Raw genomic sequence first — 27,029 nt, forward strand, 5'->3', positions numbered from 1 at the left:
CCCTCTGGGTACGTCTATGTCTTAGTGTCCTCTTATAAGGACACCAGTCATATTTGATTAGTTCCCACCTTAATGACTTTATTTTAACTTAATTACCTCTTAAAGACCCTATCTCTAAATACAGTCATAGTCTAAGGTACTGGGAGTTAGGACTTCAACATATGAATTTTGGGCAGATATAATTCAGCTCATAACAATCTATGACTGTCATTATATTGTCATTATATTTTGTTGCTCAAATCATCCCCAGTTTGGCCATTGGAGACCCCTTCATACTGGCTCCTGTGTCCCTTCTTCATGCCCCCATTAATTCTTGAGCACCTTCTTACTTTCCAGTACTGCAAGCTGTTCCAAGCACATCTTGTACTTTCTCTGCCCCAGCCCTGGAATTAATGTGTTTCTCCAAGGATCCCTCATTCTTTTTACTGGAGAATGGTAGTGATCACCTCCTGGATGGTTCTGTGGCATGCTAAAGTTTGAGAATCTCTGATAGAGTGGTTCTGAGCCCAGACTTGGATTTGAATCCAGCTCTATCCCTTCTTAGATGAGTGACATTCAATTAGTTACTTAATTTCTATAAGTCTGTTTCCTTTTCTGTTGAAAGGGGATAATGCTACCCACCTCCTAGGGTGGTTATAAGGATTGATGTATTACATAAAGCATTTTGCACAGCCCCTGGCTCATAATCAATGCCCAACGATGATTGGCTTTCATTATTAGGTGAGCCATTTCTAAAGGCCAAAGACCAAATAACACATTTTCATCTGGGGAGTGGATAGATTCTAGAGGGATTCCCAAGAACGTCTCAATGACCTACTAGAATAAACGCTACATATTGATCTGAGGAATTGTGTCTTGAGATCATAGCTGGCATTTTCCAGGAAGATCCATGGAAGCCCATCCTGCAGCATTTCTTCTTGGCGCTAATGTACCACCAACGTTCCCAACACTCTGGGCACCTGAGGGCGGGAGGAATGAGGGTGAGATGGTGAGTCTGGATGTAGTTCCTCATCTCATAGTATGGTTTCTAGTCTCCAGGTGGACCAGGCCACCTCCCTTGAAACCAGGAGTTTTAGCTCTTATTCCTTCTCCATTTGGAAGACCACCTTCTAAAGAGTGTGGGGGAGGGGTGACGAGCCAAGGATTTTAGTTTTCAGTTGCCAGGGCAACGGGATCATGGTGAGTGGGAGAGATCATAGCTATGAGAAAGACAGAGTGCGACTGTTCTGGTTTTTTATTACGTTTGTTAATGATCTCTTTGTCTTTTTTGCAGAGAGCACGGATAACTTTGTCTCTTGTAAGTCTCTTTTACCTTTTGCTTTGAAAGTGATTTATTCTGATACTTTTGGTAACTACTGAGTCCAAATAGCCCTCTTTCGTATTCTACCAGCATCCTCAGACTCATGGCCGCTGAGAGCATCTGAGTGAACTGTGAAAGGAGAGTAGAAATACTTGAGCAGTTCCAAGCCCACTCCTCTTGGACAGTCACTTGCTGCCTCAGTTTCCCCGCAGTTTTCTAGGGTCTGACCATGTTGTGGGTCTTCCCACCCAGACGGACAGAGGTGGTGTCAGGAAGGATGTGGGGTTCACGTGCCCCAGTGGACCCCTGTTGAGCATCTCAGTTGTTCTTGCAGAGAGAATGTGGAGCCTATAAACATGTTAGTGTTTGTCACCTGCTTTGAGAGCCAGGACCTACCTCGTGTGGAGCTGTGATTGACAAGGTCTCCTGATATGTTCGCCTGTCCTCAGATAAGATTATTGAGGCTCAGTCTATAAGTGATTTGGGGCCAGGACTAGACGATCCCCAAAGGATTTGGTGTTTCGCTCATGGTCTGTGGGGAAACATATTTATTCCTTTTCCTTTTGTCCCCTGTGGGAGAGGAACAGGGACGGCTGAGGCCATTTCTGCTCCCTGTTCGGCCTGAGACAGTAGACAGTCCTGTTTAGAACGCCCCTTGTTGTTTGGCACAGATGTAAATATAACCTGGATTCCTTTGTTTGTCCTCGGTCTTTGAGGACTTGTCATCTCACAGGATGTCCCTCCAGAGAATTTTGAACTGGGGCTCTCTCTGGACAAGGAGTTGATTCTAGAAGGAGGACTAATGGATGCTCGGCTTCCCATCCAGGCCTTGCTGGGAAGAGCAGATGTTTCCTAGTCAGATAAACTTGCTGCCAACTGAAGCTGCCATTGTGTTCTGAAATCTGCCGTAGGGCAACGGATAGTGGGTTGTTTATGGGGCCACAGGCCTCCTGGATCTCACTGAGGAGTGAAGAGGGAACGAGGAAGGGCATGGAGAGTCTGGGACAGGATAAGGGGTGCAGAGAGGAGCTGAATGTCAGCAACAGCTACCATCACCCACGAAACTGGCCGAATCCAGACCCTGGCTGTGATCCCAAACCATTTTTTTCCCTCTTATTTATTCAATAGCTCATGGCCCACATTGTCCAGGTTACATTATTTACTCTGTGATGGGGATTGGGGGACGGGAGCAAAGGTTCTTTATACCTATGGAGTCTGTCTTTGAGTCATCAGTACCCACCACGCAGCCACACGGGGATCCGATCTCTGGGGACCCCTGCAAAGCCTGGGGAGGCCAGGCAGTCAGAGTCTAGCTTCAAGGGGATGTTCTCCAGCAAGAACTTTCAAGAGGACTTGGGAGTTAGGCAGGGACCGTGGCTGAGGCTCTCGTGGCCAGGAAGCTAACTACTCTTCTCTATTTATGTTTGGTTTTCAGTCTACGAAGTGAGCCCCACCCCTCCTATCACTGTGACCCATAAACCAGAGGAAGACACTTTTGGGGTGAGTCACTCCTTGGTCAAGAGGAAGGTGTTTACTGATGCAGTAGTTTTTCAGGCTTCTGTTTTAGTAGCTAACTTTTCCCAATACTGCCTTATTTGGAACTCTAGCATACGTGGCATAGAGAAGCCGTGATGAATGACCTCCTTTCAGGTGGTTAAAACCTTCCTTGTTTGATGAGAATAATTCATTGTTTGAGGAAGTCTTTGAGGATCTGCTTTAAGCCCTAGGGCTCGGGAGGAGAACAGTTTGAAACTTCCCACTCCATTAGGAGCCAGCTGGGCCTGATTCGAAGGGGCTGCTAACTGTACAGACTTTTACAAAAGTCAGAGTTGCCCAGGGCATCTTCTTGAGTGGGAGGTGACCCCACCTCCCGCTCTCAGAGCCTGAGGTTTCTCTGGGGAGGAAAGGAAAGGAGTCTTTTTAGAATCTCCTGGATAAGAATATTATGCAAAGAATGTCAATGTGAAGATGCAAGATTTGCTTGCTAATTAAAACCACAATGGAACAACAGGCAGAAGCATCTCTGGGCTTCCTCCTGCATCTCTTAGGATGGTCCCCAGATGAGAGGGCTCAGAACACTGAATCATGGAACTTTCTCTAATCAGTCTGGGTAATTTATTTTTTGATGTTCTTAGAGTCTCATAAATTACATCTTCTCAAGACTTTACTCAGTCTGAGAAGTTCTGAAGTTCACTGAAGTTCTGGGAGGGCTACAGTTGCTACTGTAATAGGATGTTCTCATCTGAGCATGCGTGTTACTTCATACTCCGGTTTTCTGTAACTGCTCGACTGTCTGTTTTTGGCTCCCAATAGGTATCCATAGCCGTTGGACTTGCTGCTTTTGCCTGTGTCCTGTTGGTGGTTCTCTTTATCATGATCAACAAGTATGGTCGACGGTCCAAATTTGGAATGAAGGGTAAGGTGGAATTTTCATTTGCGAGGGTCTCATGGGGGAAACATGGCTCCTTTTGATCAAAAGATGCTGTTTTAATTTCTTTGCTCTCTGAGAGGGCTTCAGGGTGGTGGGCTTAAGTGGCCCTGGTAGAGACTCCCATCTACACGTTTATTATTGGTAGTGATGGATTGAAGGCAGTGTTGGTGTGAGGACCAAACTGTGGACCACCTGGTTTTTCTGTAATGACTAAAAACATTGCTTCACTGGGCTGGTACAATGAGGATGATTTGGGAAAGAAGTTGGATTTGAGGGCAAATGAAGAGGACTTACCTTTCTTTTTATTTTTGGTGGGTAAAAGGACTCTTTGTTTGAGTAACTTGGTTTTTCTCTTGTCTGCACCCATCCTTGGAGTTGTGATGAGAAGGTATTAGCAGAACTAAATGTAGGATGGTAGACTGTGGCATTGAGAGGTTGCCCATGCGTGGTATCTCAGCACGTAGCTCTACACAGAGTTCCAGAATGGATGCCAAGAGCAACGTGATTGCTAAATCTGCTGGCCAGTTTCCACAACACAGAGTACTCAACCCCGTTACAGCTGGGGTGGAATGTGAGACGTGGCTTTCCACCAAGGCTTGGGAAAAGGGGGCTGGCACAAAAGGGGTTAATGTGGTGAATTAGCATCCATCTGCCTGGTCCCAGGATGGATCTGACCAAATGGCGCAAGGGAGGCTGGATACCAGTGCTTAAACAGAAACTTGAATTTCAAGATATACTCCCAGCTGGGGTTTCCATTTATGGCTGATGTTAATAGGAGAAGGGTGGGGAGGGAGTATGAAGTATTTGACAAGCCGTCAGGTTCCTGAGCAGGGATTCAGGTTGGAGTCTTCTGGTGAGATTATGGGATCCAGAAAGATGAATTTCGATGACTTCTGCACACGAACTGGTATCTGTGGTTGGGGTCTTGACCTGGGGGCTCAGGAATTGAAGGGGAAAGCATGAATGAGATTCACAGGGTTAGTGGTCCCCTGAACTTATATGTAAATGTTTAATTGTTTGTACATGGTGGCAGGGGGCGGGGTTGGGAAGGAACTAATCCATAGCTTCTATTATATTGTCAAAAGAGTCTGTGACCACCCTACAAGTTTAGAACACTGATATATAGCAAGGGATAGCCATAGAGAACTAGAAAGGCAGAAATCATGGGGGAGGACTGTCTGGCTTCCCAGAAGCCTCCTGCCTCTTTCTGCTCTTGGTTAAGCTGAACAAGTCCCAGAAGAGCAAACCAGGTTTTCTTGAAGCAAATGAAATATTTTGACCAAGAGAAATAACACATAAAGGCAAATTATAAAACTTCTCTATATATTAGAAGTTTGGCCTGAAGCCAGATGACTTAAACAAGAGGAGACCACGGTCAGCCACCTTGGCTGGAGAGGTTTTATCTACCAGTACCCCACGGGCCAAACAGGGCTTCACAGGTTTGGAAGATCAGTGACCCCCATGCAGGCTCTGAGCCTTCAGTCTTAGCATCATCCCTGGGCTCCTGGCTTTGAGGACCTGGCACTAGTACTTGTGCAAAATTTTCCTACCATGGAAGGAACTTTCCTAGCTCTTCCTCCCTCCACCTAAGGAAACAGCAGGGCCTTGACCAAAGGGAAAAACGGGGCATTATTGCTCTCCCCTGGAGAGGCACGCCACCAGCTGAGACCCTGCAACAAGACTGGCACCACCAAACAAGCAGATTTTTCCTCTTAATTATCATCTGTTTTCTGGAAGAGCGTGTCCCCATGTCGGATGAATTAGGCAGCACCCAGCGTGGTGCTTTCCCCTCAGCTGTCCTTGGAGCCTCTCCCAACACCCACTCCCCTCTCCCGGGCTGAGCTGCCTTCATTGGCCCTGGTTGCGCCAAACATCCATAAGTTTGGAAGTGAAATATTCCTTAATTTAAAGTCAGGTGACCTGAAGAAGTTTGGCTAGAGTGAGAGGCAAGATAAGATGTTGTATCCAAGGCTGACCCTGTTTAGAATTAAGCCTGCATCTTTCTGATCTTTGTTATGCCTGACTGTATTTAGTTCTCATCTTAGGATGAAACAGCAAATGCCCCAGGCTGCATACACCCTTGATCTTTTATTAGCAGCGGGCCTCCCAGTCCAGAAAAAAGAGCAAAGTTGCGTGTACCAGAAGTCCCCCAAATCTGACTCAGGCAAACCTCTGTCTCTTCAGAGCCACCCGTTCCTCAGCTTTGAATTTTCAAATCTGGGTTAAAAATCTGTGATGCCACTTAATTGCTCTTTGTTTCCAGCAAAGTTACTTAACTTCTCACAGCCTCTGTTCCCACAACTTCAAAATGATGGAATGATACCACCTCCCTCATTGCATTGCTCTGAGTGTTGAGATCTGTGTGTAATTGACATTTAAAAGGGTCCCTGTGGTTGTAGTTTTCTTCTTTCTTTGTGTATAAGCCTGTCCAAGCTTCTTTCATTGTCCTTCCAGGATGGGCTGCCCTCCCAAGACTTAATCATGCCCTCTTTTGTCCCACACAATATTTAGTAAAAATGCTTTTCTTCCACCCTAATCCTGGGGCACTGTCATTATCTTGCTCACACATCATCTGTCCTGTTAGACCAGGAGTGACTTGTTGCAGAAACCCGCAGTCACTCAGCTGAGTATGCCTGAAACTTTGCACAGTCTTTGACAAATTGTTTCTGAACTTAGAAATGAATGACTTTAGTTTTACTCAGAAAACAAGCACAGCTTGTTAATCAGTAATGGGCTAGTTAGGGCTCATTTGGAAATCTGAGATGTCTGGGCAGTGGAGGTGGAGCGGAGATGATCTGGGAGACTCATAAATAATTCCCACCCTCCACATCTGAGGGCCTGGAACACAGTGTATGGATGAGGAGGACTTATTAAAATGAACTTCCTTCTGAGAAATAAAAAAATATATAGAAAAATATGGACATTAGTATGACAGACACTCATATTCCTGTCACTTAGAATAAGCAGCTGTTACTGTTTTGTCTTCTGTTGCATCTAATGTTTTATTCCTATTACTGATAAAACTAAGATGGCTTTAACTGTCACCTCGATCCCATTTCCGCTCCCATTTCCATAGGCAGTCATTAGCTTGAGTTCACTGTGCATCCATCAGTCCACTTGTTTTTGTCTCTCTCCCTGTATCTCTGTCTCTCCTTCTCTGCTGTCTCTGCACACCCACCCTTCGCGCCATGGCTCTCTCCCAGCTGACCCCATACCCTGCAGACTGCCAACTTAGCAACGGCCTCTACTCTATGGCAATCCTAGTGGCCAAGTCTGGTAACCAGCTCAATTTTATAGTTCTACTTACATATATGTATATATATATGTTTTGTTTTTTCCAAATCACAATTGTATTTATTCATAGACATCTAGAAAACAATCAAAAGTATAGTTGTCTCTTATAGACCTTATTAATAAATTTTATGTGGATGAGAGAGCTTGTGTCCCGAGAGTTTTAAACAGCATGATTAAAGACTGTAACACTCCCAAGAGTGGTCACAGATAGGTACAAGATGTGAAGAAAGATATACATATATACATACACATATATATGTCTACATATGTGAATATATTTACAAGATGCATTACTTTGTGTATGTTTTAATTTGTAAACGTGTTTATACTCTAAACACCCTTCTGCATCTTCTTTATTTGCTTGTCATGTGTTAGAGATCGCTCCATGTTGGTACATATAGGAATTCCACTGGGGACCTATTTTATGGAGGTTGAATATATTAACCAGAGTTTATAGAAATGAACTGAAAATGCGTTGTCTCAGACACTTTTTTACTGTTTTCAACTGCCATCTTGTTGATCGAAATTCTGGCCTGGGGAGAGGTCAGGATTCTGCCCTGTGGAGGGTTAGGATTCGAGCTCATCTTCTCTTATAATCACAAAGGTTCTAAAATGGGGCTGAGTGTCCAGTGGGCTTTCTTTGAGCTGTGGATGAAGCCCCATGCTTTAGAGTGTCAGGATGATCCTGAAGTATTTGGTATGGTGTGGGCACTGACCAGTCAGAGCACATACTGCCCTCCTGCTGGAGCCGGCACCCGGGGGCTCCCTGCTGTGCCGGGTGTTAACTCATAATCATGCTGGATCACAGGGTGGTTGAGTGGTGGGTGGTCAGGAGGTTCAGGGCAGGGGTCGTTTACTAGGAGGGACAGAAATATATCAAAATATGTCAGTATCTTAACTAATTATATTGTGCTGGTGCATCCTGGGCCTGGAAGTGACATGGCTTAGAATTTATTCCATGCTCATCCTCATATAATATTTTAAAATTAGACATTGAAAGATCGTGACAATGATCTAGCCGGGCCCTGCAGTGTCATTATTTAGAGATGAGAAACTGAGGCATAGGAAGCCCAAGAAAGGAGGTGACCTGCTCTGGTTTTCAGTCTGGTTAAGCTGAGTGGGTTCTAGAACGGACGTTCTACCTTGCATTCTCAGTCACTTCTCATGGCAACTGTCGATAGAATGACCTAATTCCTTGGTCTTGGCTGCCCCACCATGAACATCCACAGTGCATCTGCCATCTTTATTTCACGTGGTTGTTAGAACAATAACCAGGTAGAAGATGCTAGTGTGTCTTTAAATACTTAAACATACCCTATAGTTTTCATATAAGGTGACTGTCATTATTATTTAATGGAGAAAGAAGCAAACGTGTGGGGTTTTTGCAGGCTGTAAAAAGGGCATACATTATTTGGTCTCTCTTGTCTGACTACCTCTTAAGCATCTTTATATATGTCTAGATCAGAGATACTGTGGGAGTGAACTTCATACTTCTTGGCTCCCTCTTACTGTCACAGGGGAAACAGAATAATGGTTTATTAGAGTTGAAACAGACCTTAGACTTATTAGGCTAACGTCCCCATTGTACAGGTAAGGAAGCAGACGCAGAGAAATGAAATGGCATGCCAAAATGCACGGCTAGCTAGAGCAATGCTGGCCTGCTTTCCCACCTGCGTGCTGTATGCAGAGAGCCTGGGAAGGTCTGGGAAAGGAAGACGGATTGTGAATAAATCAGGTCTGCTCTTCCAATACTTTATCTAATTATCTTTGAATGCTGTCCTGCTTCAAAGGGGCTTTCAAACATGTCTCTTATTAATCCTCTTTTCTCAAGCTGGGACACACCTGGCCTGGGGAAAAGGTGGGAGCTGATGGAGGAGTCTTGCTTCCCAGGCTTAGAGGACTTCCTCTGTCTCTTTCTGGACATGTTGGGGACTGCATGGCAAGGCAGCAGAAGCCAGAAAGAAGGCTGGGAAGGACAGGAGTCTAGAAAGGCTGGTTGGGCTTCCGGTAATACCTTAGGTGCTTCATCTGCTTGCCGTCCATCCTAATGGTTGGACGTGTGCTGGTGCCCCTGATGGGCCCGTGGATGGGCACTCCAGGATTGTTGCATTGTGAATTAGCATCAGCTAATAGGTACTTAAAGTGGTTGCCTATTTGATTATGATTGAGGGTTATTAACATTTTTTTCCCCATAAACAGATGGTAACTTCTCTCCAAGTAGATTGTCAGAGTGAGATTTGGAGGGACTGATTGGTTCCTGCCAAAAGATCTCGGGGGTGGCTGCCTGCGTTGAATGGCCCTGTTATCCCTCTGGTTTAACTGCTCGGTTAACGGGAATGATTAGACTTGGGAAGGAGTCATTTCTGCCCGCTCTCCTAACCTTGGAACATTGGACTGTGAAGGGTTTCTTCCAGCTGGATGGAGGTAGGGCTGGGATCCTGGCCTCCTAATGTTTGATGCTCTAACTGGCATTTCTTCTTCAGCTGGGATAGAGGGTCCCTGTATCTATAGCCGTGAGCACAGAGCCAGGGAATTGATACAATGAGTGTGGGGTAGAAATAGAGAATTCTGAGACTACTGAAAGGTGACCTTGACCCTGGATGAGGTCACCATTAGTGCCACTGATAAGGCAGCTTTTTTTGCCCTGAGAAATACACTTATCTGGCCTTGATTTAATGGGGCGTCAGAAGCCAAGAGCAAGGCAGAAGTGAAACTGAGTGGAGGACTTGGGTTTCCTGACTTCCTGAAATAAGTCTATTTTTCCTTCTTGCTTGTTTTTCTTTCTTGACTTCCTTTGCTGTTTCCTCCTCTGAATTGAGGTACGCAAGTGAGGAAGCTTACCCCTGGCCTTGGCAATGACCCTGTGCTTGGGATTCCTGGTGGAAGATGCCTCTTTGAACATAATTTTGAGACTGCTGTTATCCTCAGGCCCTGAGGTTTACAAGCAAACTGCTGCAAATCCCTGGCCCCAGCTACTCCTCACCCCATTGCCCTTTGTGCTGTGCATCCGTCATGGGGAACGAGTTGGATGGGGTGGGGAAGGAGCATCCTGCAGGAGGAGAAAGGGGAGCCTGCATCCGGCTGGGGCTCAGCCACCAGTGGTGTCTGCCACTGCCTCCGGCCCCAGAGCATCCCGAGGAAAGAGAAGAGCTTCCGGTTGGTCTCTTCCTGGCTCTTTCTCTTAGAGGGTTAGTGACACCCTCTCTTCCTCCCTTCCCTGATACCCCCGTATGTTTAGTTTAGAGAGAGATTCACCAAGTCACTCTGGTGCACACCCCTTTATTTTTTTCTCTTGTATTAGTTCTGCTGCCACAAGCCAGAGAGGGATTTGCTGGCATCCTTGCACTGGTCTCCAGACAAGCTTTCTTCCTGACAGGCCCGGCTACCTAATTTATGGGACCCAGTGCAAAATCTTCCTAAAGCACTAGAATTGCAGGACAGCTACAGCAGAGACTTATACCCCAATCATGGGGCTCTTCTGAGCATGGAGTTAGGGTCAGGCCCGTGAAGCCAGCTCTGCTCCCTGAATACACATTCCAACGTGGTTTCAAGCCCTAGCGCCTTCATTTTTTTCCTGAATGGTGAGGAGGGAAACCGATATTTCTATGCTTTCTGTTCAGAGAGGAGCTGGGATTTGGGGTAAAGATAAGAGTATCAGCTGATTTTTCACTTCTAATCATAGCAAGGAAAGAGAATAGGGGGCATGGGCATTTATTGAGTACCTACTGTGTGCCAGACACATATAGGCACATGTAGGCATATAAGGTCTAATATACCTTATAGTATTTTGTCCTGATGAGTGGCTGTTCTCCACATTGTAAAGGCAATAAAGCTGCTCAGAGTGGTTAAATTGCCCCATGTCATCTGGCTGGTGATCAAGAAAACCAGGTTTTAAATGAGGTCACTCTGAATCAATGGTTCTCAATCTTCACTGCACATTCCAATCACTTGGTCAAATTGTATGACTCCCTCGGCCCAGGTGGCACCCCAGGTTGATTAAATCCGATTCTAGAGGCGAAACTCTAGGCATGGGCATGCTTTTTTCAACACCTCGGGTGATTTCAGTTGTGCAGCCAAGGTTGAGAACCAGTGGTGTAAGGCCAAGATGCAATTGCGCATTTAATTAGTGGCCCAGGTCATGTATGCAGTCTGCAGACCGGTGTATCTGGTCACCTTGGGACCGTGTGAAATGTGTAGATGCCTGGGATCACTCACACCCACTGGGTCAGACCTGGGGTGAAGTGGGGGAGATTTTTGATGCTCACTAAAGTTTAGGAACCACTGCACTGAATCCTGGGGGATGCTGGGGATCTTATGAAAATGCAGATTCTGGGGAAGGGCTGAGAGTCGGTGTTTCTAACCAGTTTCCAGAGGATGCTGCTCCGGGGCTCACAGTTCAGGGAACAAAGGACGAAGTGAAAACCTCAGGCCTGGGACCTGGGGACTTAGGTCACATCCCTGTGTTCCATTTCTTCCTGTGCACCATTAGCAAAATCAGCCGGCCTCAACCCCTGACTCTGCTAGTTGGAATAATATGACTGTACAATTACAAAATAGAACCACGACTTCTAAGGCAATTTTAGTTCTACCCTCTTTGGGTAAATAAGGCTTGCTTCTTTCCTAAAGCAGTTCTGCAGTGGCTTCCTTGGTTCATAGCGAACTGCCACCTCCTTCCACACAAGGGCACTTGTTAGGCCTGCTGCCTCTGTTGATCTTAGCACAAGCGTGAGGTCCATCAACACAAGGGCTGGAGACAGAGCCCCAGGGAGGCCAGCAGTCAGTGGGCGTGCAGCATTCCCAGCCCAGAGTCCCTTGTGTGGCTGGGCAGGCACTCCTCTCCTCTTCTAGAAACTTCCACGTCCCGTTTCCTCTTCCTCCCATAGCTGATCTTGGAGGTAATGTTGGGAGCTACAGGAAATGGGAGCAGCTTGGGCTTGGCAGGCCCTGAAGTGGATCAGGGCATGTTGTTTGGTGGAGGAAGCCTAGCGGGTTAAGTCAGTGGAGGCCCAGGGCACCTGCCAGCCTCAGAGGCACTGCTCTTGGTGGCTGGAATTTTGTTCTCCTCAGTCCTGCCGCTCCAGTGGTATTTACATTGGACACCTGCCCTGCCCTCCCAATGGACTGTGGAATAAGAACTGCATAGTTGGCCAAAGACTGGAACGGTTTCCTTAGCAGTCCCAGCAATGCCGAGCCTCCCTACCTGACGGGGATCTTGAGTTCAGAGGGGCCTCTGTGCTGTAACAGCGATGCACACCTGTTCCCAGGTGGGGGAGAAGAATGCCAGCATCGGTCTGTCTGCCAGCAGGTCTGACATGAAGCCCCGGGGAGGGTGCCCAGGTAGTTCCAGGAACTACCTTTCCAAGTGAATCCTTCCAAATCAGTTGAGTTCAGTGGGCTGGCCTTGGGCCAGTGGAGGGGTGCCAGGGGGCACCCCCATTGTTGGCTTAGTCTTTAAGAAAAGCAGGCAGGATTTGAGTACTGTTATTGGCCATGATGTGAGGAAATGGCTCCAATCGTCCCAGCCACTGCCTGGGCTTGCTTTGCGGGGCTGGAGGTGGGGGGCGTCTGGGGGACACGCCGGCCTGATAGGGCTGTGTTTGGAGCTGGAGGCCTTCTAAAGAGAAGCACTGTCAGAAATGAGGGGCCATCCGAGCGAAAGGGAAAATGGACATTCACGTTTGCTGTTGCTAAGTGTGTGGACAGAGCCTGCCTTTCTGGAAAGTGGTTTGGCAAATTTTATTAAAAGGCTAAAATCAGAGGAATCCCATGTCCCAGAAACTCCACTTCTGAGAATTTAACCTCAGGTAGTGATCACCAACGGCTGCCCATATTGATGTGTGTGGGCGTTCATCCCACTGTGACTTACACAGTCAACTCTATCCACTAAGAATTGCTTAAATTTAATAAATGGTTAGTTGAGCACACTGGGGTTCATACAAATGATGTAATTTCAATGAAGACATTAAAAATGACAATTTTTGAGGACTTCCCTGACAGTCCAGTAGTTAAGACCCTGCGCTTCCCATGCAGGGGGTGTGGGTTCCATCCCTGGTCGGGGAACCCAGATCCCACATGTCACCCAGCCAAAAAATGAAAAAAAAAAAAAAAGAAAGAAAGAGAAATGACAGTTTTTAAAAGCAAATTTTTAATATTTCTTTAAGGATATACATGCAAATAGTAAGAAAGCCCAATAATGTAAAAGATAATGGAGTAAAAGTTACTCTCAATGTGCCTAATTTCCTGCTTCTGAGATAATAACTATTTAGAGGTTCTGTGTATCCTTGCCGAGATAGTCAGTGCTATAAAAGGAGAGATGTTTCCCGTTGCCTTTATACAAATGCCAGCTTGTATTCACGTTGTTCTGGACCACATTATTTTTGGTAACTATCTTTGAGATTATTTCATCTTAGTTCATAGAGATCTACTGCATTCTTTTTTTCTCTTTTTTCCAGCTATATTGAGATATATTTGACACACAACAATGTGTAAGTTTAAGGTGTACAGGGTGATGATTTCATACATGTATGTATTTACTGCATTCTTTTTTTAACAGTTGAATATCAAGAGTGATATTTGAGAGTAATATTTATTGACATGTGAACGTGTTCATATGTATACATATTTTTAAATTGGGGTATAGTTGCTTCACAATGTTGTGTTAGTTTCTGCTGTACAACAAAGTGAATCAGCTATACGTATACATATATCCCCTCCCTCTTGGACCTCCCTCCCACCCCCCACCCCCATCCCACCCATCTAGGTTTTCACAGAGCACCGAGCTGAGCTCCCTGAGCTATACAGCAGGTTTCCACTAGCTATCTATTTTACACATGGGATTGTTAATACCATTCTCCCAATTCATCCCATCCCCTCTTCCCTCCCCACCGTGTCCACACATTCGTTCTCTATGTCTGTGCCTTTATTCCTGTCCTGCAAATAGGTTTGCCTCTACCATTTTTCTAGATTCCACATATATGCGTTAATACACGATATTTGTTTTTCTCTTTCTGACTTACTTCACTCTGTATGACAGACTCCAGGTCCATCCACGTTTCTACAAATGACCCAGTTTTGTTCCTTTTTATGGCTGAGTAATATTCCATTGTATATATGTGCCACATTGTCTTTATCCAATCATCTGTTGATGAACATTTAGGTTGCTTCCATGTCCTGGCTATTATAAATAGTGCTGCAGTGAACATTGGGGTGCATGTGTCTTTTTGAATCATGGTTTTCTCAGGGTATACGCCCAGTAGTGGGATTGCTGGGTCACATGGTAGTTCTATTTTTAATTCTTTAAGGAATGTCCATAGTGTTCTCCATAGTGGCTGTATCAATTTACATTCCCACCAACAGTGTAGGAGCGTTTCCTTTCCTCCACACTCTCTCCAGCATTTATTGTTTGTAGGTTTTTTTCATGATGGCCATTCTGACTGGTGTGAGGTGATACCTCATTGTAGTTTTGATCTGCATTTCTGTAATAATTAGTGATGTTAAGCATGTTTTCATGTGCCTCTTGGCCATCTGTATGTCTTCTTTGGAGAAATGTCTATTTAGGTCTTCTGCCTACTTTTTGACTGGGTTGTATGTTTTTTTGATATTGAGCTGCATGAGCTATTTGTATATTTTGGAGATTAATCCCTTGTCAATTGCTTTGTTTGAAAATATTTTCTCCCATTCTGAGGGTTATCTTTTCATCTCGTTTATGGTTTTCTTTGCTGTGCAAAAGCTTTTAAGTTTCATTAGGTCCCATTTTTTAATTTTTGTTTTTATTTTTATTACCTTGGAGGTGGGTCAGAAAACATCTTGCTGTGATTTATGTCCAAGAGTGTTCTTCCTATGTTTGCCTCTAAGAGTTTTATAGTGTCTGGTCTTACATTTAGGTCTTTACTCCATTTTGAGTTTATTTTTGTGTATGGTGCTAGGGAGTGTTCTAATTTCATTATTTTATATGTAGCTGTCCAGTTTCCCCAGCACCACTTGTTGAAGAGACTGTCTTTTCTCTATTGTATATTCTTGCCTCCTTTGTCACAGATTAGGTGACCGTAGGTGCATGGGTTTATCTCTGGGCTTTCTATCCTGTTCCACTGATCTATATTTCTGTTTTTGTGCCAGTACCATACTGTCTTGATGACTATAGCTTTGAAGTATAGTCTGAAGTCAGGGAGCCTGATTCCTCCAGCTCTGTTTTTCTTTCTCAAGATTGCTTTGGCTATTCGGGGTCTTTTGTGTTTCCATACAAATGGTAAAATTTTTTGTTCTAATTCTGTGAAAAATGCCATTGGTAATTTGATAGGGATTGCATTGAATCTTTAGATTGTTTTGGGTAGTGTAGTCATTTTCACAGTTTTTATTCTTTCAATCCAAGAGCATGGTATATCTCTCCATCTGTTTGTGTCATCTTTGGTTTCTTTCATCAGTGTCTTATAGTTTTCTGAGTACAGGTCTTTTGCCTCCTTAAGTAGGTTTATTCCTAGGTATTTTATTCTTTTTGTTGCAATGGTGAATGGGATTGTTTCCTTAATTTCTCTTTCTGATCTTTCATTGTTAGTGTATAGGAATGCAAGAGATTTCTGTACATTAATTTTGTATCCTGCAACTTTACCAAATCCATTGGTTATCTCTAGTAGTTTTCTGGTGGCATCTTTAGGACTTTCTATGTATAGTATCATGTCATCTGCAAACAGTGACAGTTTTACTTCTTCTTTTCCAATTTGGATTCCTTTTATTTCTTTTTCTTCTCTGCTGTGGCTGGGACTTCGAAAACTATGTTGAATAATAGTGGTAAGAGTGGACATCCTTGTCTTATTCCTGATCTTAGAGGAAATGCTTTCCATTTATCAAAATATTAATGTATTTTCCAGTGAGTAAAGACTGCAAACAGTTGCCCATTTGTTTTTGTTGTAAAATAAAGAGAAAATATTTTCATATATATACCTGGGAAAAATACTGGGATCATATAGACTGATAGGTTAGAATATAAATGATAGTTATCCTTGGATAGTTGGATTATGAAAGCTTTTTTTATTTCATCCTTTGTGACTTTTGTTTTCTTTGTCTTCCAAGTTTTCTGCATTGAACTTTAAAACAAAGCAGGCAGGTGCTGGGGAAAGGGGGCACAGGCTGCATGCACCTCCTTACTAGATGCAGAGTGCTGACTTTCTCCCAACCTAGGCTCCATCTGCCCCTTCATGGGGACAACCGGGGCTCTGGTGTCACTTAGCATTGCTGATTGCACAGACCAGGGTTCCTTCCAATGTGTCCTTGGGACACTTGCATCAGAATTATTGATGGTGATGGGGGCTGATTAAAATGCAGGTTCCTGGGCCATGTCTCCTGAATCCAGTGCTCTGGTGGTAGGCCCTGGGAATTGGTATTCTTAAAAAACACCCTGGGTGATTGTGATGCTCATTAATGTTTGAGAAACTTCAGTGTAATTAGAAATTGGCAAACTTTTTCATTAAGAAGCCGGATAGTAAGTATTTTAGGCCTTGCTGGCCATATCGTTTCTGCTGTAATCACTCATGTCGGCTGTTGTAGTCACTTTGTAAATAAATTGGTCTGGCTGTGTTACAATAAAACTTTATTTACAAAAATGGGTAACAGACTGGATTTGGCCTGTGGGCCATAGCTTCAGATCCCTGGTTTAGACTGACCTAGTACCCTGAAAAATTAATCAGAAGATGGAGGAGCCTGCCAAGAACTCTTTATATATGAAGAAACAGGTCATATTATAAATAGGGATCATTAATAGAGTACTTATTATATGCCAAACACTTTTTCAGACACATACTAAACCTTAAGACAATGCTGCACAGTAGCTATTATCGGTATTATCCTGGCAAGGCAATTGAAAGAATAAGGAAGAATAAGAATTGAAAGAAAGTGATTAGCGCAAGGACATGTGATCAGTGATGGCAGGTCTGCAAAGCTGAGGAGGAAAGTTGTAATGCTACAGTCCTATTTCTCTCTAGCCTTTGGGAAAGAATGTTTTCAAAATTTGTTCTCAGGGCTTCAGATGTCCCCAAGTCCCTCTAAGTTTTCAAGCTAAGGAGGAATAGTCACAGCTCTGTACTTCGTGGTAGTACAAGTCCTGGGATCACTCTGCACCTCACAGATACCTCAGTAGAGTGGAGTCCTGGGAAGTCTTGGGATCTGCCAGGTTCTGTGGGCATCAGGAGACTTTTTTAAAAAAATTAATTAATTTATTTATTTTTGACTGAGTTGGGTCTTCTTTGCTGCGGGCGGACTTTCTCTAGTTGCGGAGAGCAGGGGCTACTACTCTTTAATTGCGGTGCATGGGCTTCTCATTGCGGTGGCTTCCCTTGTTGCGGGGCATGGACTCTATGCACGTGGGCTTCAGTAGTTGTGGTTCACAGGCTCAGTACTTGTGGCTTGCAGTCTCTAGAGCACAGGCTCAGTAGTTGTGGCGCACGGGCTTAGTTGTTCCACGGCACGTGAGATCTTCCCAGACCAGGGCTCAAACCCGTGCCCCCTGTGTTCTCAGGCAGATTCTTAACCACTGTGCCAGCAGGGAAGTACATCAGGAGACTTTCTTGTGGCCCTCCCTCAGTGCAAGTTTCCAGATGACTAATGCTAAACATTCACCTTGCTCGGAGCCCATGGAGATAGGCTGGTACCCAGCTAGTCTGCAGCAGGGCTGAACAAGAGGGAACAGTGGTGCTGGCCAGCAGGTGGCCTTTTGCCATCTGGGCCATTGCTTTCCTCCTCCCGTCTCCCTACCCCAGCCTGCCTGAGCCTCCACCACTTCCCTGACTCAAGGGGGAGCAAAATCCCCTCGGCTAAGGTCAGCCTCTGAGGCTGGTGGTTCAGCCTGATGGCTTTGCCAGTCAGCAATACGGGTGGGCCAGTACCCTCTGAGGTTATTCTAATAAAAATACCAAGAACTACCATCTTTTTTTAAACTTGCTATTTTATATTGGCGTATAGTTGATTAACAATGTTGTGTTAGTTTCAGGTGCACAGCAAAGTGATTCAGTTATACATATATATGTATCTATTCTTTTTCAAATTCTTTTCCCATTTAGGTTGTTACATAATATTGAGCAGAGTTCGCTGAGCTATACAGTAGGTCATTGTTGGTTATCCACAATAGCTGCTGTCTTGAGAGAGCATAGTTTGCCTTGAAATGTTGGTTCATTACATAAAATCTTGAAGGCTTGGCTTATTCACTGGGTGAACTGAGATAATATATATAAAACAGAACCCATAACCTAGAACCCAGTACCCAAAGCATAGTAACTGCTCAACCAAATAGCTAATTATATAATTCTTGCCATTTTTTGACAATCAGGAATGCTCTGAGATCAATATTATCATCCTGAGTTTTACAGATAAAAAAATGGAATTTTGAGAATCCTGATAGGGTCATTGGGTCTGTCTGACTCCAAGGCTGCATGCTCTAAGCCACGATTTTGCTTTTGAAAGTCAGAATAGAAGAGGCTCCAGGGCCGCTGAGAGCTTTGGAGGGTCCCCATCCCGGAGAGCTGCAGAGACCCCTTGACAGATGGTCCTTTCCTTCCCTCCATCATCTTGAGAGCCTCCTGCTTGCTCACAAACCAGTGACAAAAGCTCCCCAAGCTAACAGCTGCATACTTTCCTCTTATCAGTTCATAAGCTGCTTATCCTGCCTCAGGCGGACACTTGGCTGCAGGTTAATGGGGTCTTTTGTGGCCCTTTAATCTCAGCCCCCACTGCTTTCTGCTCTCTCTTCCTCTGTCTCTCCAAGTATACAACTCCCAGAAACAGTGTAGCACACCCTGGCAGAAACCCCACTTCCAGATTCTACCTGAGGTCATAGTGGGGAGCTTGGCCCAGGTTCAAAGAGGTGGCTGAGAGAGGTGAGAAAGCAGCAGTTTCCATAGATGCCTTGGCCATCATGCCCCAAACTGTACTCAGGGGCAAACCCCCATCCTTTGTGTCACAGTGAATGTCCCATACGCTGGAGATACAGGAGTCATCCATCCTTGGCACCTACCTCTCCTCCAGTCCCCGCCATCCACCCCTGCCTGCTCTGACACAGCCCTCTGACACAGTCCTGTCCGTGTCATGTCCTACATAGACCCTGAAGCCGCCCCCTGCCCCCCATCTTTGTACACTGCCCCCTCCACTCTCTCCAGGGCTCCCACCTCAACTTTCTAAGCAGACTTCCTACAACCCTCTGGACCTGGCCTCTTGCTGTGTTTTCTACACTGCAGTCTAAGGATCAGAGTCATACGTTGCAATGGAAATTTGCTCGTTTGTCCCGTTCTCTGCTCCAGACCCTCCAGGCTTCCCCTGGCTCTTAGGAGAGATGCCGACATGCCCGACAGAGCAGCCCAGGCCCAGCATTGCCTGGGCCCTCTGCTACCTCCCCAGCCTCACCTTGCTATGGGGTTTCCAGTCCTGCCATGGGGGCCTTGCCTCTGCTTCCTCAGTGTTTCACTCTCCCTAAGGCCGCAGTGCCTCCGCCTGGACGGCCTCAAAGGCTCCCCACCTCACAGCTTCGTGGGTTCCCAGTTCCACCTCCTTCCTGTTCCAGCCCAGTCTTCTCTGCCCAGCCACGCCTGCCCCAGCCGCCCAGAGCCAGGGTAGCCCCTGTGACCCCTCTTCTCAGCATCATGTGCTTTTCTTCCATAGCATCCTGCCCCATTATTCAAAGAGTGTTTGGTGATCGCTCGCCTGTCCCAGTAGAGGGACAGTGATGGGCTAACTCACTCAGCTTTATTAATGCCGGTAGGCTGCCTCAGGCAGAGGGGTGCATGAATGTCCTCTGGTCCCCCTGAGCTTTGCCTCTGCAGCGCTGGAGCCTAGCCCTCCTCCCCTGTCCACTGGCGCCCCCAGTTTTGTGGCTACTGTGATGGGGCATGTGATCTGGATATTTTCTTTCGGTGCCTGTTGATTACCTGTAAGCTAGAGACAGGAATGTTCTCCTCCAGCTAACAGCTCTTCCCCTGTCTGGCTTTCCTCCTCCTACCCCGTGGCGTTCCATGGACAGGAAGATGCTGGATGGACCTGCCTTTCCCTAAGATCACACCGTGTTTACCTACCCCTCCCTCTCCCTCTGCATCTCTTCCTTTAACCGCCATCTTGTGTGGAATCAGACCCATTGTATGACTCCTTCCTCCGTCTGCATCACTGAGACCTCTTCCCTAGCCACGCGCCTGGTGCCCGTTACAGCTTAGAGTCAGACAGGCCCAGGGTCGAATCCCACTTCTGCTGCTTGGGAGCTGGGGCACTTACAGTGACTCATTAACTATCCTGGGCTTCCGTTTCCTCAGCTGACAAATGAGAGGGCTAATTCTTACTGTACAGGGTTTTGTGAGAATTAAATGAAATTATGTATATAAAGCAATTAGCTTAGTCCCTGGCCATGTAGTAATCACTCAGTGAACGTGGTGAGGGGAGAAATAATTATGACTTTCGCTCCATTCAGACGAGCACCGAGTAATCCACAGATCCCATCATGGCTGTGGTTTGCAGCCTTGGTTCTACGTTAGAATTAACCTGAGGATCTTTTACAAATTCCAGTGGCCGGGCTGCTTCCCAGACCAATTAAGTCAGAATCTCAGTGGACGGGACCCAGACTCTAGTAGTTTCTAAAGCTGCCTAGGTGATCTCAGTGGGCAACCAAGGCTATGAACCTGCCTTGCGACCTCCCCTGCCTCTTTCTGACAGAGTACAAACACTTTGGGACAGAAGGAGGCAGGAGGGATGGAGGGATGAAGACATGGCAGGGAAAGCTCTTGTTTATCGGGCCTCAGCTATGTGTCAGGCATTGTGCTTGGCACTTTATATGTTCCCGTTTGCTTTTCACCGTGAACTTGTGACGTACAAATTCTTGTCAAATAAGACCTGTTTCTCATATGAGCTTTAGGAAGGATGAGTGGCTTGTTTCATGTCAGGTATCATCTGGCTTAAGGATGAAGGACCAAGAGACGAGGGTGGGACCAGGCTCTCTCTCCTTCCGTTTTGGCTTCTTCCCTCCCTCCTTCAGTGAGGTGATGGAGCGGCCCGGTTCTCACCCCGCTGCATGGGGGCCGGCTGCCACATCTGTGCCCCTGCAGTATTTAATGACCCAGCCCTCTTGCGGCTCCTCGGGGCTCTCGCAGGTGATCTGCCACCTGTTCTTACATGTGTAGTCGGTCGTGCCGTTTGCTTAACGGAGAGATTTAAGTGCCTCACAGAGGCTCCCCATGGATAAGGAGAGAAGCAGCCACTGACCAGAAATGGGAGCATTGTTGTTTTGGTTTTTATTGCCATCAATTTCCAGGCCCTCTCTTGGGGAAAAGTAAGGCGTGGGCTGGGCACAGAGAGCAAGGGACTCTTTCTTGCCTGACTGTAGATCAGAGGGAGAATTCTCTCGTTCAGGGTGTCTCCAACTTTACTGTGCATGACAGCACGAGGGCATCTTGGTAAAATGCAGGCTCTGACTCAGTAGGTCTGGGGCAGGGCCTGCGATTCTGAATTTCTCACCAGCACCCAGGGGAGGCTGCTCCTGGTGTTCTGTCAGCTACACTTGGCTTAGCAAGGCTCTAGCTTCCATAACGGACCCTCAAGTCCATTTTCTGACCCCTGCAATATTTACTTTGGGAAGTGTCATGGAATAGTTTAAAAATCTGTGTTCTAGCCCTGGCTGTACTCTAATTTATCTTTGGGTACCTTATGAGCTTCACTTTTCTCCTCCATGATAAGAAGGATTTGAATTAAGTGTCTTCCAAGGTCCCTTGTCCTTGTAATATCCTATGATTTGTCAGTGGATTGGGGAAGGGAGTCAGGGTAGATTAGAGGGAGCGTGGAGTAAGGAGGGTGAGAATTCCTTGGGAGATGGGAGTTGAGAGGAGTGTGCGTTGCATAAATTGGTTATTCCTTTAAGATCAGCAGGTCTGAATCATGAGAGGTCAAAGGTTGAGGGAGATGGGCAATGAACTTTCTTTTGTGCTGTGTGTCCACAGCCCCAGGGTAGTCTCTGAACTCCTGGCAGGTAGGGGTGGTGGCTCATGCTTCCTCACTCACACTTGGCTTCTCTGAATGGCTGGAGTATACTTTGGGACACTTCCCACCCATAGGCAGAAACCCAGGGTTTCTGCTTATGGGGTGCTGTTGGTTTCTCCTGATGCCGTGATGGTTAGCCCCTCGGTCCAGCCCCTACTTGCCTGCCATCACATCTCTAGGACGTCACTTTCTCCCTGCATTGGATTCCCCCACTGGTCTACGCTTGGAATGTTCCCCAGTTGCTTTCCTTTCTCTATCTAGTTGATCTATTGGGCCCCAGGTGGCCTTTCTCACTGCCAGCTTAGTGATGATACTGCACTTTATTTGGTGAGTTCAGGTCTCAGAGTATGTGATGTTTTCACTTCACCACTTCCTACAGAAGATTCTGCACACTTTATCCATTCTTCCCAACTGGACGTGTCCATCTGTCAGCGGATGGACTCGGGCTCCTGTGTCTGTGATTGCTCTTGGCAGACCTGGGATGGGCCCTAGTTGGGTCAGGGAGGCCAGGGCGGCTTTCAAAGCTGGTTGTTGTCTGTGCCTGGCTTTCCCCAGGGAACCTGTGAAGTTGTGGACAGAGTCCAGTGTGATGGGGTGGCTGCCATCACCTCTGGAGTCTTTCTGGACCAACAAAGGCCCTGGAAACCAGGGATCCCAGTCACATTGTAGCCCCAGGAAGGCTCACACCTTTATTTTTATTTTGTATTTTATATTTTAATTTTTATAAAAGGAGTATAACTCCATCATGGAAAATCTAGAAAATACTGAAAAAAAAATCAGTGACAATACTGTTGGATGTGAATACATATGCACACACACAGATACACCCAGATCTATGTAACTACCGACCTATATACCTAAATATCTATATTCACATTTATATTTTACACATATATTTCAATGAAATTAGGCTTGAACAATCCATACAGTTTTTGACCTATTTTTTCCACTTAATATTTCTTAAACATCTTTCCATGTCATTCAATAGACCCATGTCTTTAGCTTTTCCAATACTCTGCAGAGCTTATTTTTCTTTCTTGCTTCCTTTCCTCTTTTCATGTTGCTTGCTTTCACATTTCATCTGGTTCATTCAGAATTTAATCCACTTTCCCTGGGGCTCCATGGCAAAGGGGCAAAGGCTGCATTTATAAAATGTGAATGAGTGTAAGAAAGACACAAGCCAGGCCTTCTCAGTTTCTCAGCTCCTCTCAGCTCCCTCTGTGGGTGTTTCCAGCCTGGCTTTGTCCAGGAAGCATCAGGTATGAGAGGCTTGGCAGTAGCCAAGCTAGGCTTCTTCTGTCAGCAGTGGCATCAGTCCTTAATCATGGGTCCCACACTGTGGGGCATTTCAAAGGCCTTGAGGGACACGGCTGAAATCAGTGTGGAAGCTGGGATGCACTCAAATGAAACATGTCATCCTAGTGACAGCATCCTTAATCGTATGCATGTACACACTCCAGCAAAGGCTGAAGGGTTGAGATGGGGGCTGCGGGAAGCTGTGCCTGGGGGCACAAGCTCTGGGCTAAGACTGGACCTGGAGTCCCAGACCTGACACTTGATGTGTGTCTTGGGCGAGTCCCTTAGACTCTCTGAACCTCATTTGTCCTCATTTGTAATGTAAATGTATAGCGCTGACTTGATACCATTTTGAGAGCATTAGCTGGGATTCCATGTGGGAAGCCCTCCGTGCAGTGACAACCACCTGGGCAAAAACACGGCCGCTGGCATGTTTTTAGGGCTCTCCTAGGTGGGAGGAAGGCATTGCTTCAGCACGCGAGCATGTGTGTATGTGTATTTCCACTCATGAGGTCCCTTTCTTTTGAGGAACGTAAAGTACTTGATGGAGTTATTTTTATTCAACCTCTGTATGAACCACAGGGCAAAGATATAGCCCTGCTCTCATTTTACAGAAAGATAAATGCAGACCCAGGGAAGCAGTAATGTGTCAGGGCTGGTGGAAGAGTATCAGACCAGTTTAGGGAGGTGTGGGTCCTCCTCCTGCCTCTGGTACCGAGTGGCTGTGTGGCCTGAGCGGTCACTGCTTTCTCTGATCCCCATTTCCATGACTCAGAGTGAGCCAACTGCTTGGGCCACCTCATCGCTAAGGCCTCTCCCAAGCCCAGCCCTCTGGCTCTAAGGCAGCAGTGACTGGGTCAGCTGCCCCGCCTTGAATGATTCCCTCATTCTGGATGGACGTTTCTGAGGCATTAAGAGTGGATGGTCAGGCCAGCACTCACTAGCACCCAGAAGAGCCCCGGCGGTTGCCTGGACTTGGCAATGTCCAGCATACACGGGGGGAGCTGTGGTAACCATCCCTTCCACTGCCTCACTGCAATGTGCTTTCTCGTTCTAAGCATAGCTCAGTTTGAATTATGTATGATGATCCTTCCTAGTCATTTGGGAAGACCAATGAAGTCTTAGTTATCAGAGCCCTTGCAGTCTTCTCTTGGCTAGTGTCTGTTGAGACATCAGTCCATCCAGAGTGCCAGGACTTGAAAATTTCAGTCTTGCCATTGAGTCGAGTGAGAACCAGGAGTTCTCCCAGGCTAAGCAGTAGCCCAACCTAATGAAGCAGCGTTAACTGTGTTCTAAACTTAAAAGGGCAAGTGAGTCAGGAATTGACCCCTTGCCTCTGGCCTCATGGCCCCTCCAGGTAGATAACTCCCCTGCCATGTTCTCTTCTCATCTCCCTGCCAGTGCCCGTGAGCTGTTTAGGAATGCTTTATCCTCACTCTGCAGCATCCCAGTTTCCAGCCCTGCATGGAGCTGGCCATGGGAATGAGGAGACAGTACAGTATGGAGATGCAGGGCCTCAGACTGCAGAAAGGGCTGGGAGAGGACAGTCAACCGGTAAATGAGCATGCACGCGTGTGCGCACACACACACACAACTCAAAACAACTGAATTTCTGTGTTGATAGCTGGGAAGTGGTAACAGCATGAGACTGTCAAGGGCAACTCAGCCAAAGTCAAAACATGGTGCTGATGGCAGAGTGGGAAGCCAGCAGATCTAATTTTCATCCTCGTGAAAGAGTGTTAAGGGAGGAATAAGTGACCAAACATTATGGAGACACTATCTCAGGTTGCAATAGGGAAGACAAAGATTTTTCTAAGGAAACGCACATCTTCATTAGAAACAATAGAATGGATTTCAAAAGGAGATGAGAAGTACCTTTTACGTATAAACTGTAACCTACCCATGTCTGAGCTGGAAAGAATCTCATGCAACAGTTCTCCTTGACACACCTGCATGCAACAAAAAGTCGTCATCTTTCAGTGTTAAAGGTGGATATGTGTCATACACCTCTCATCAAACCTTGTCTTGTTGAAACCAGCGATCCTAAGTTAGTGTTATTTGTAGCTAAGATATTCTATTGGAGGCAGGCTAGGCGTGTTCCTCCAGATATCTGGCTAGCTGGGGAGGGAGAGGGTCCGTTATAGGAGGCAGGCTAGACTGGGGAGGAAATTCAGCAGCACAGCAAACCTAAGTCAGTAGCCAAGTATATAGGAAGTGTGTCTGTAGTCTAGAATTGTCCATTGGTGTCCCGTGGCATGGAGTTCAGGGCCTCTGGGATGCATCTAGAATCTCTGTCTGTACTTTGACTCTTAAATGGGATGGAGCCCCTTTTCTCTGGTTAGGCGGGGGCCCTGTGGGGGAAGGGAGGCTGTGGATGGATTGCCACATGCCTGCATCCCTCACCTTCTCGTGGGAAAGATTTATGGCCTGACCACTGAAGACTTGGAGCCTTTGAAAGTCACTGTCTCCTATGATTTACCTCCCAGCGGTTTTATAGAGAGTGGAAGACTGTCATGGTGAGATGGGCTTTTGACGCAAAGAAAGGAGGAGGTTTCTGTCTTTGTATAATCTAAGGTCTTTCTGCCTCTTTAACTCATGGGCAGTATTAAAGCTGCCCCATCTTTTCATCACTCTTTTGAATCAGAAAAATCACACTCTAGTCTGCCTACCCACACCACTAGGAGATCTGTCTCTCTCTCTCTCTCCCTCTCTCTCTCTCTATTCATCCTTGAACAGCATGAGTTTGAACAGCAAGGGTCCACTTATACTTGTATTTCTTTCAGTAGTAGATACCGTAGTACTACATGATCCACAGCTGGTCGAATCTGTGAATACAGAACCATGTATGTGGAGGGCCAACTAAAAGTTGTATGGGGATTTTTGACTGTGCAGAGGGTTGGCACCATAACCCTTGAGTTGTTCAAGGGTCAATTTCTGTGTATAAGTGAGTGCATATAAATATATATATATATATACACACACACATGTATATATACATACAGCAGTCCCCAACCTTTTTGGCACCAGGGACCGGTTTTGTGGAAGACAATTTTTCCACAGACAGGGAGGGGGGGATGGTTCAGGCGGTAATGCGAGCGATGGGGAGTGGCAGATGAAGCTTCGCTGGCTCACCTGCCGCTCACCTCCCGCTGTGCAGCCCGGTTCCTAACAGGCTGCGGACCAGTAGCGGTCTGTGGCCCGGGGGTTGGGGGCCCCTGTATATATATGTGTGCATGTATATATATATACACATATGTAATTATTTTAAATAATTGGCTCATATGATAGTGGAGGCTGGCAAGTCTGAAATCTGTAGGGTAGACTGGTAGGCAGGAAACTCGGGCAGGAGTTAATGCTACAGTCTTGAAACAGTTTCTTCTTCTCTGAGACACCTCAGGTTTTTCTCTTATGGCCTTTCAACCAATTGGACCAGGCCCAGCCTCATTATTGAAGAATCTCCTTTACTTAAAGCCAACTGATTGTAGATGTTAACAACATGTATGAAATTCCTTCAACCGAAACCTAGACTGAGGAGCAATTGAATGAGTAGGTACTAAGCAAATTGACACATAAAACTGACCATCGTATTGCCTAACTTCCTTGAACCTCAGTGTTCCTTATCTGTAGAGTTGTAATGTCTATAATGTGGGGTTGTTTTGAGGATTAAATGTATTGATCTCTGTAAAGTTCTTAGTCTGTGCCCAGTAGACACTT

At 46.0% G+C, this 27,029-nt stretch overlaps 1 protein-coding gene across 6 annotated transcripts in view; it reads left to right on the forward strand.

Moving 5' to 3' along the window:
* Positions 1 to 27,029, forward strand: part of NTRK3 (neurotrophic receptor tyrosine kinase 3) — a 386,072-nt gene that overhangs the window by 130,638 nt on the left and 228,405 nt on the right. For all 6 annotated transcript variants that reach the window (XM_060293880.1, XM_060293879.1, XM_030878684.2 and 3 more), the window contains exons 9-11: positions 1,274 to 1,297; positions 2,736 to 2,800; positions 3,614 to 3,716. In XM_060293880.1, coding sequence (XP_060149863.1) covers positions 1,274 to 1,297; positions 2,736 to 2,800; positions 3,614 to 3,716 — 192 coding nt within the window. The remainder of the gene's footprint in view (positions 1 to 1,273; positions 1,298 to 2,735; positions 2,801 to 3,613; positions 3,717 to 27,029) is intronic.

Source organism: Globicephala melas, chromosome 2, assembly GCF_963455315.2.
Source record: "Globicephala melas chromosome 2, mGloMel1.2, whole genome shotgun sequence".
Lineage (NCBI taxonomy): Eukaryota > Metazoa > Chordata > Mammalia > Artiodactyla > Delphinidae > Globicephala > Globicephala melas.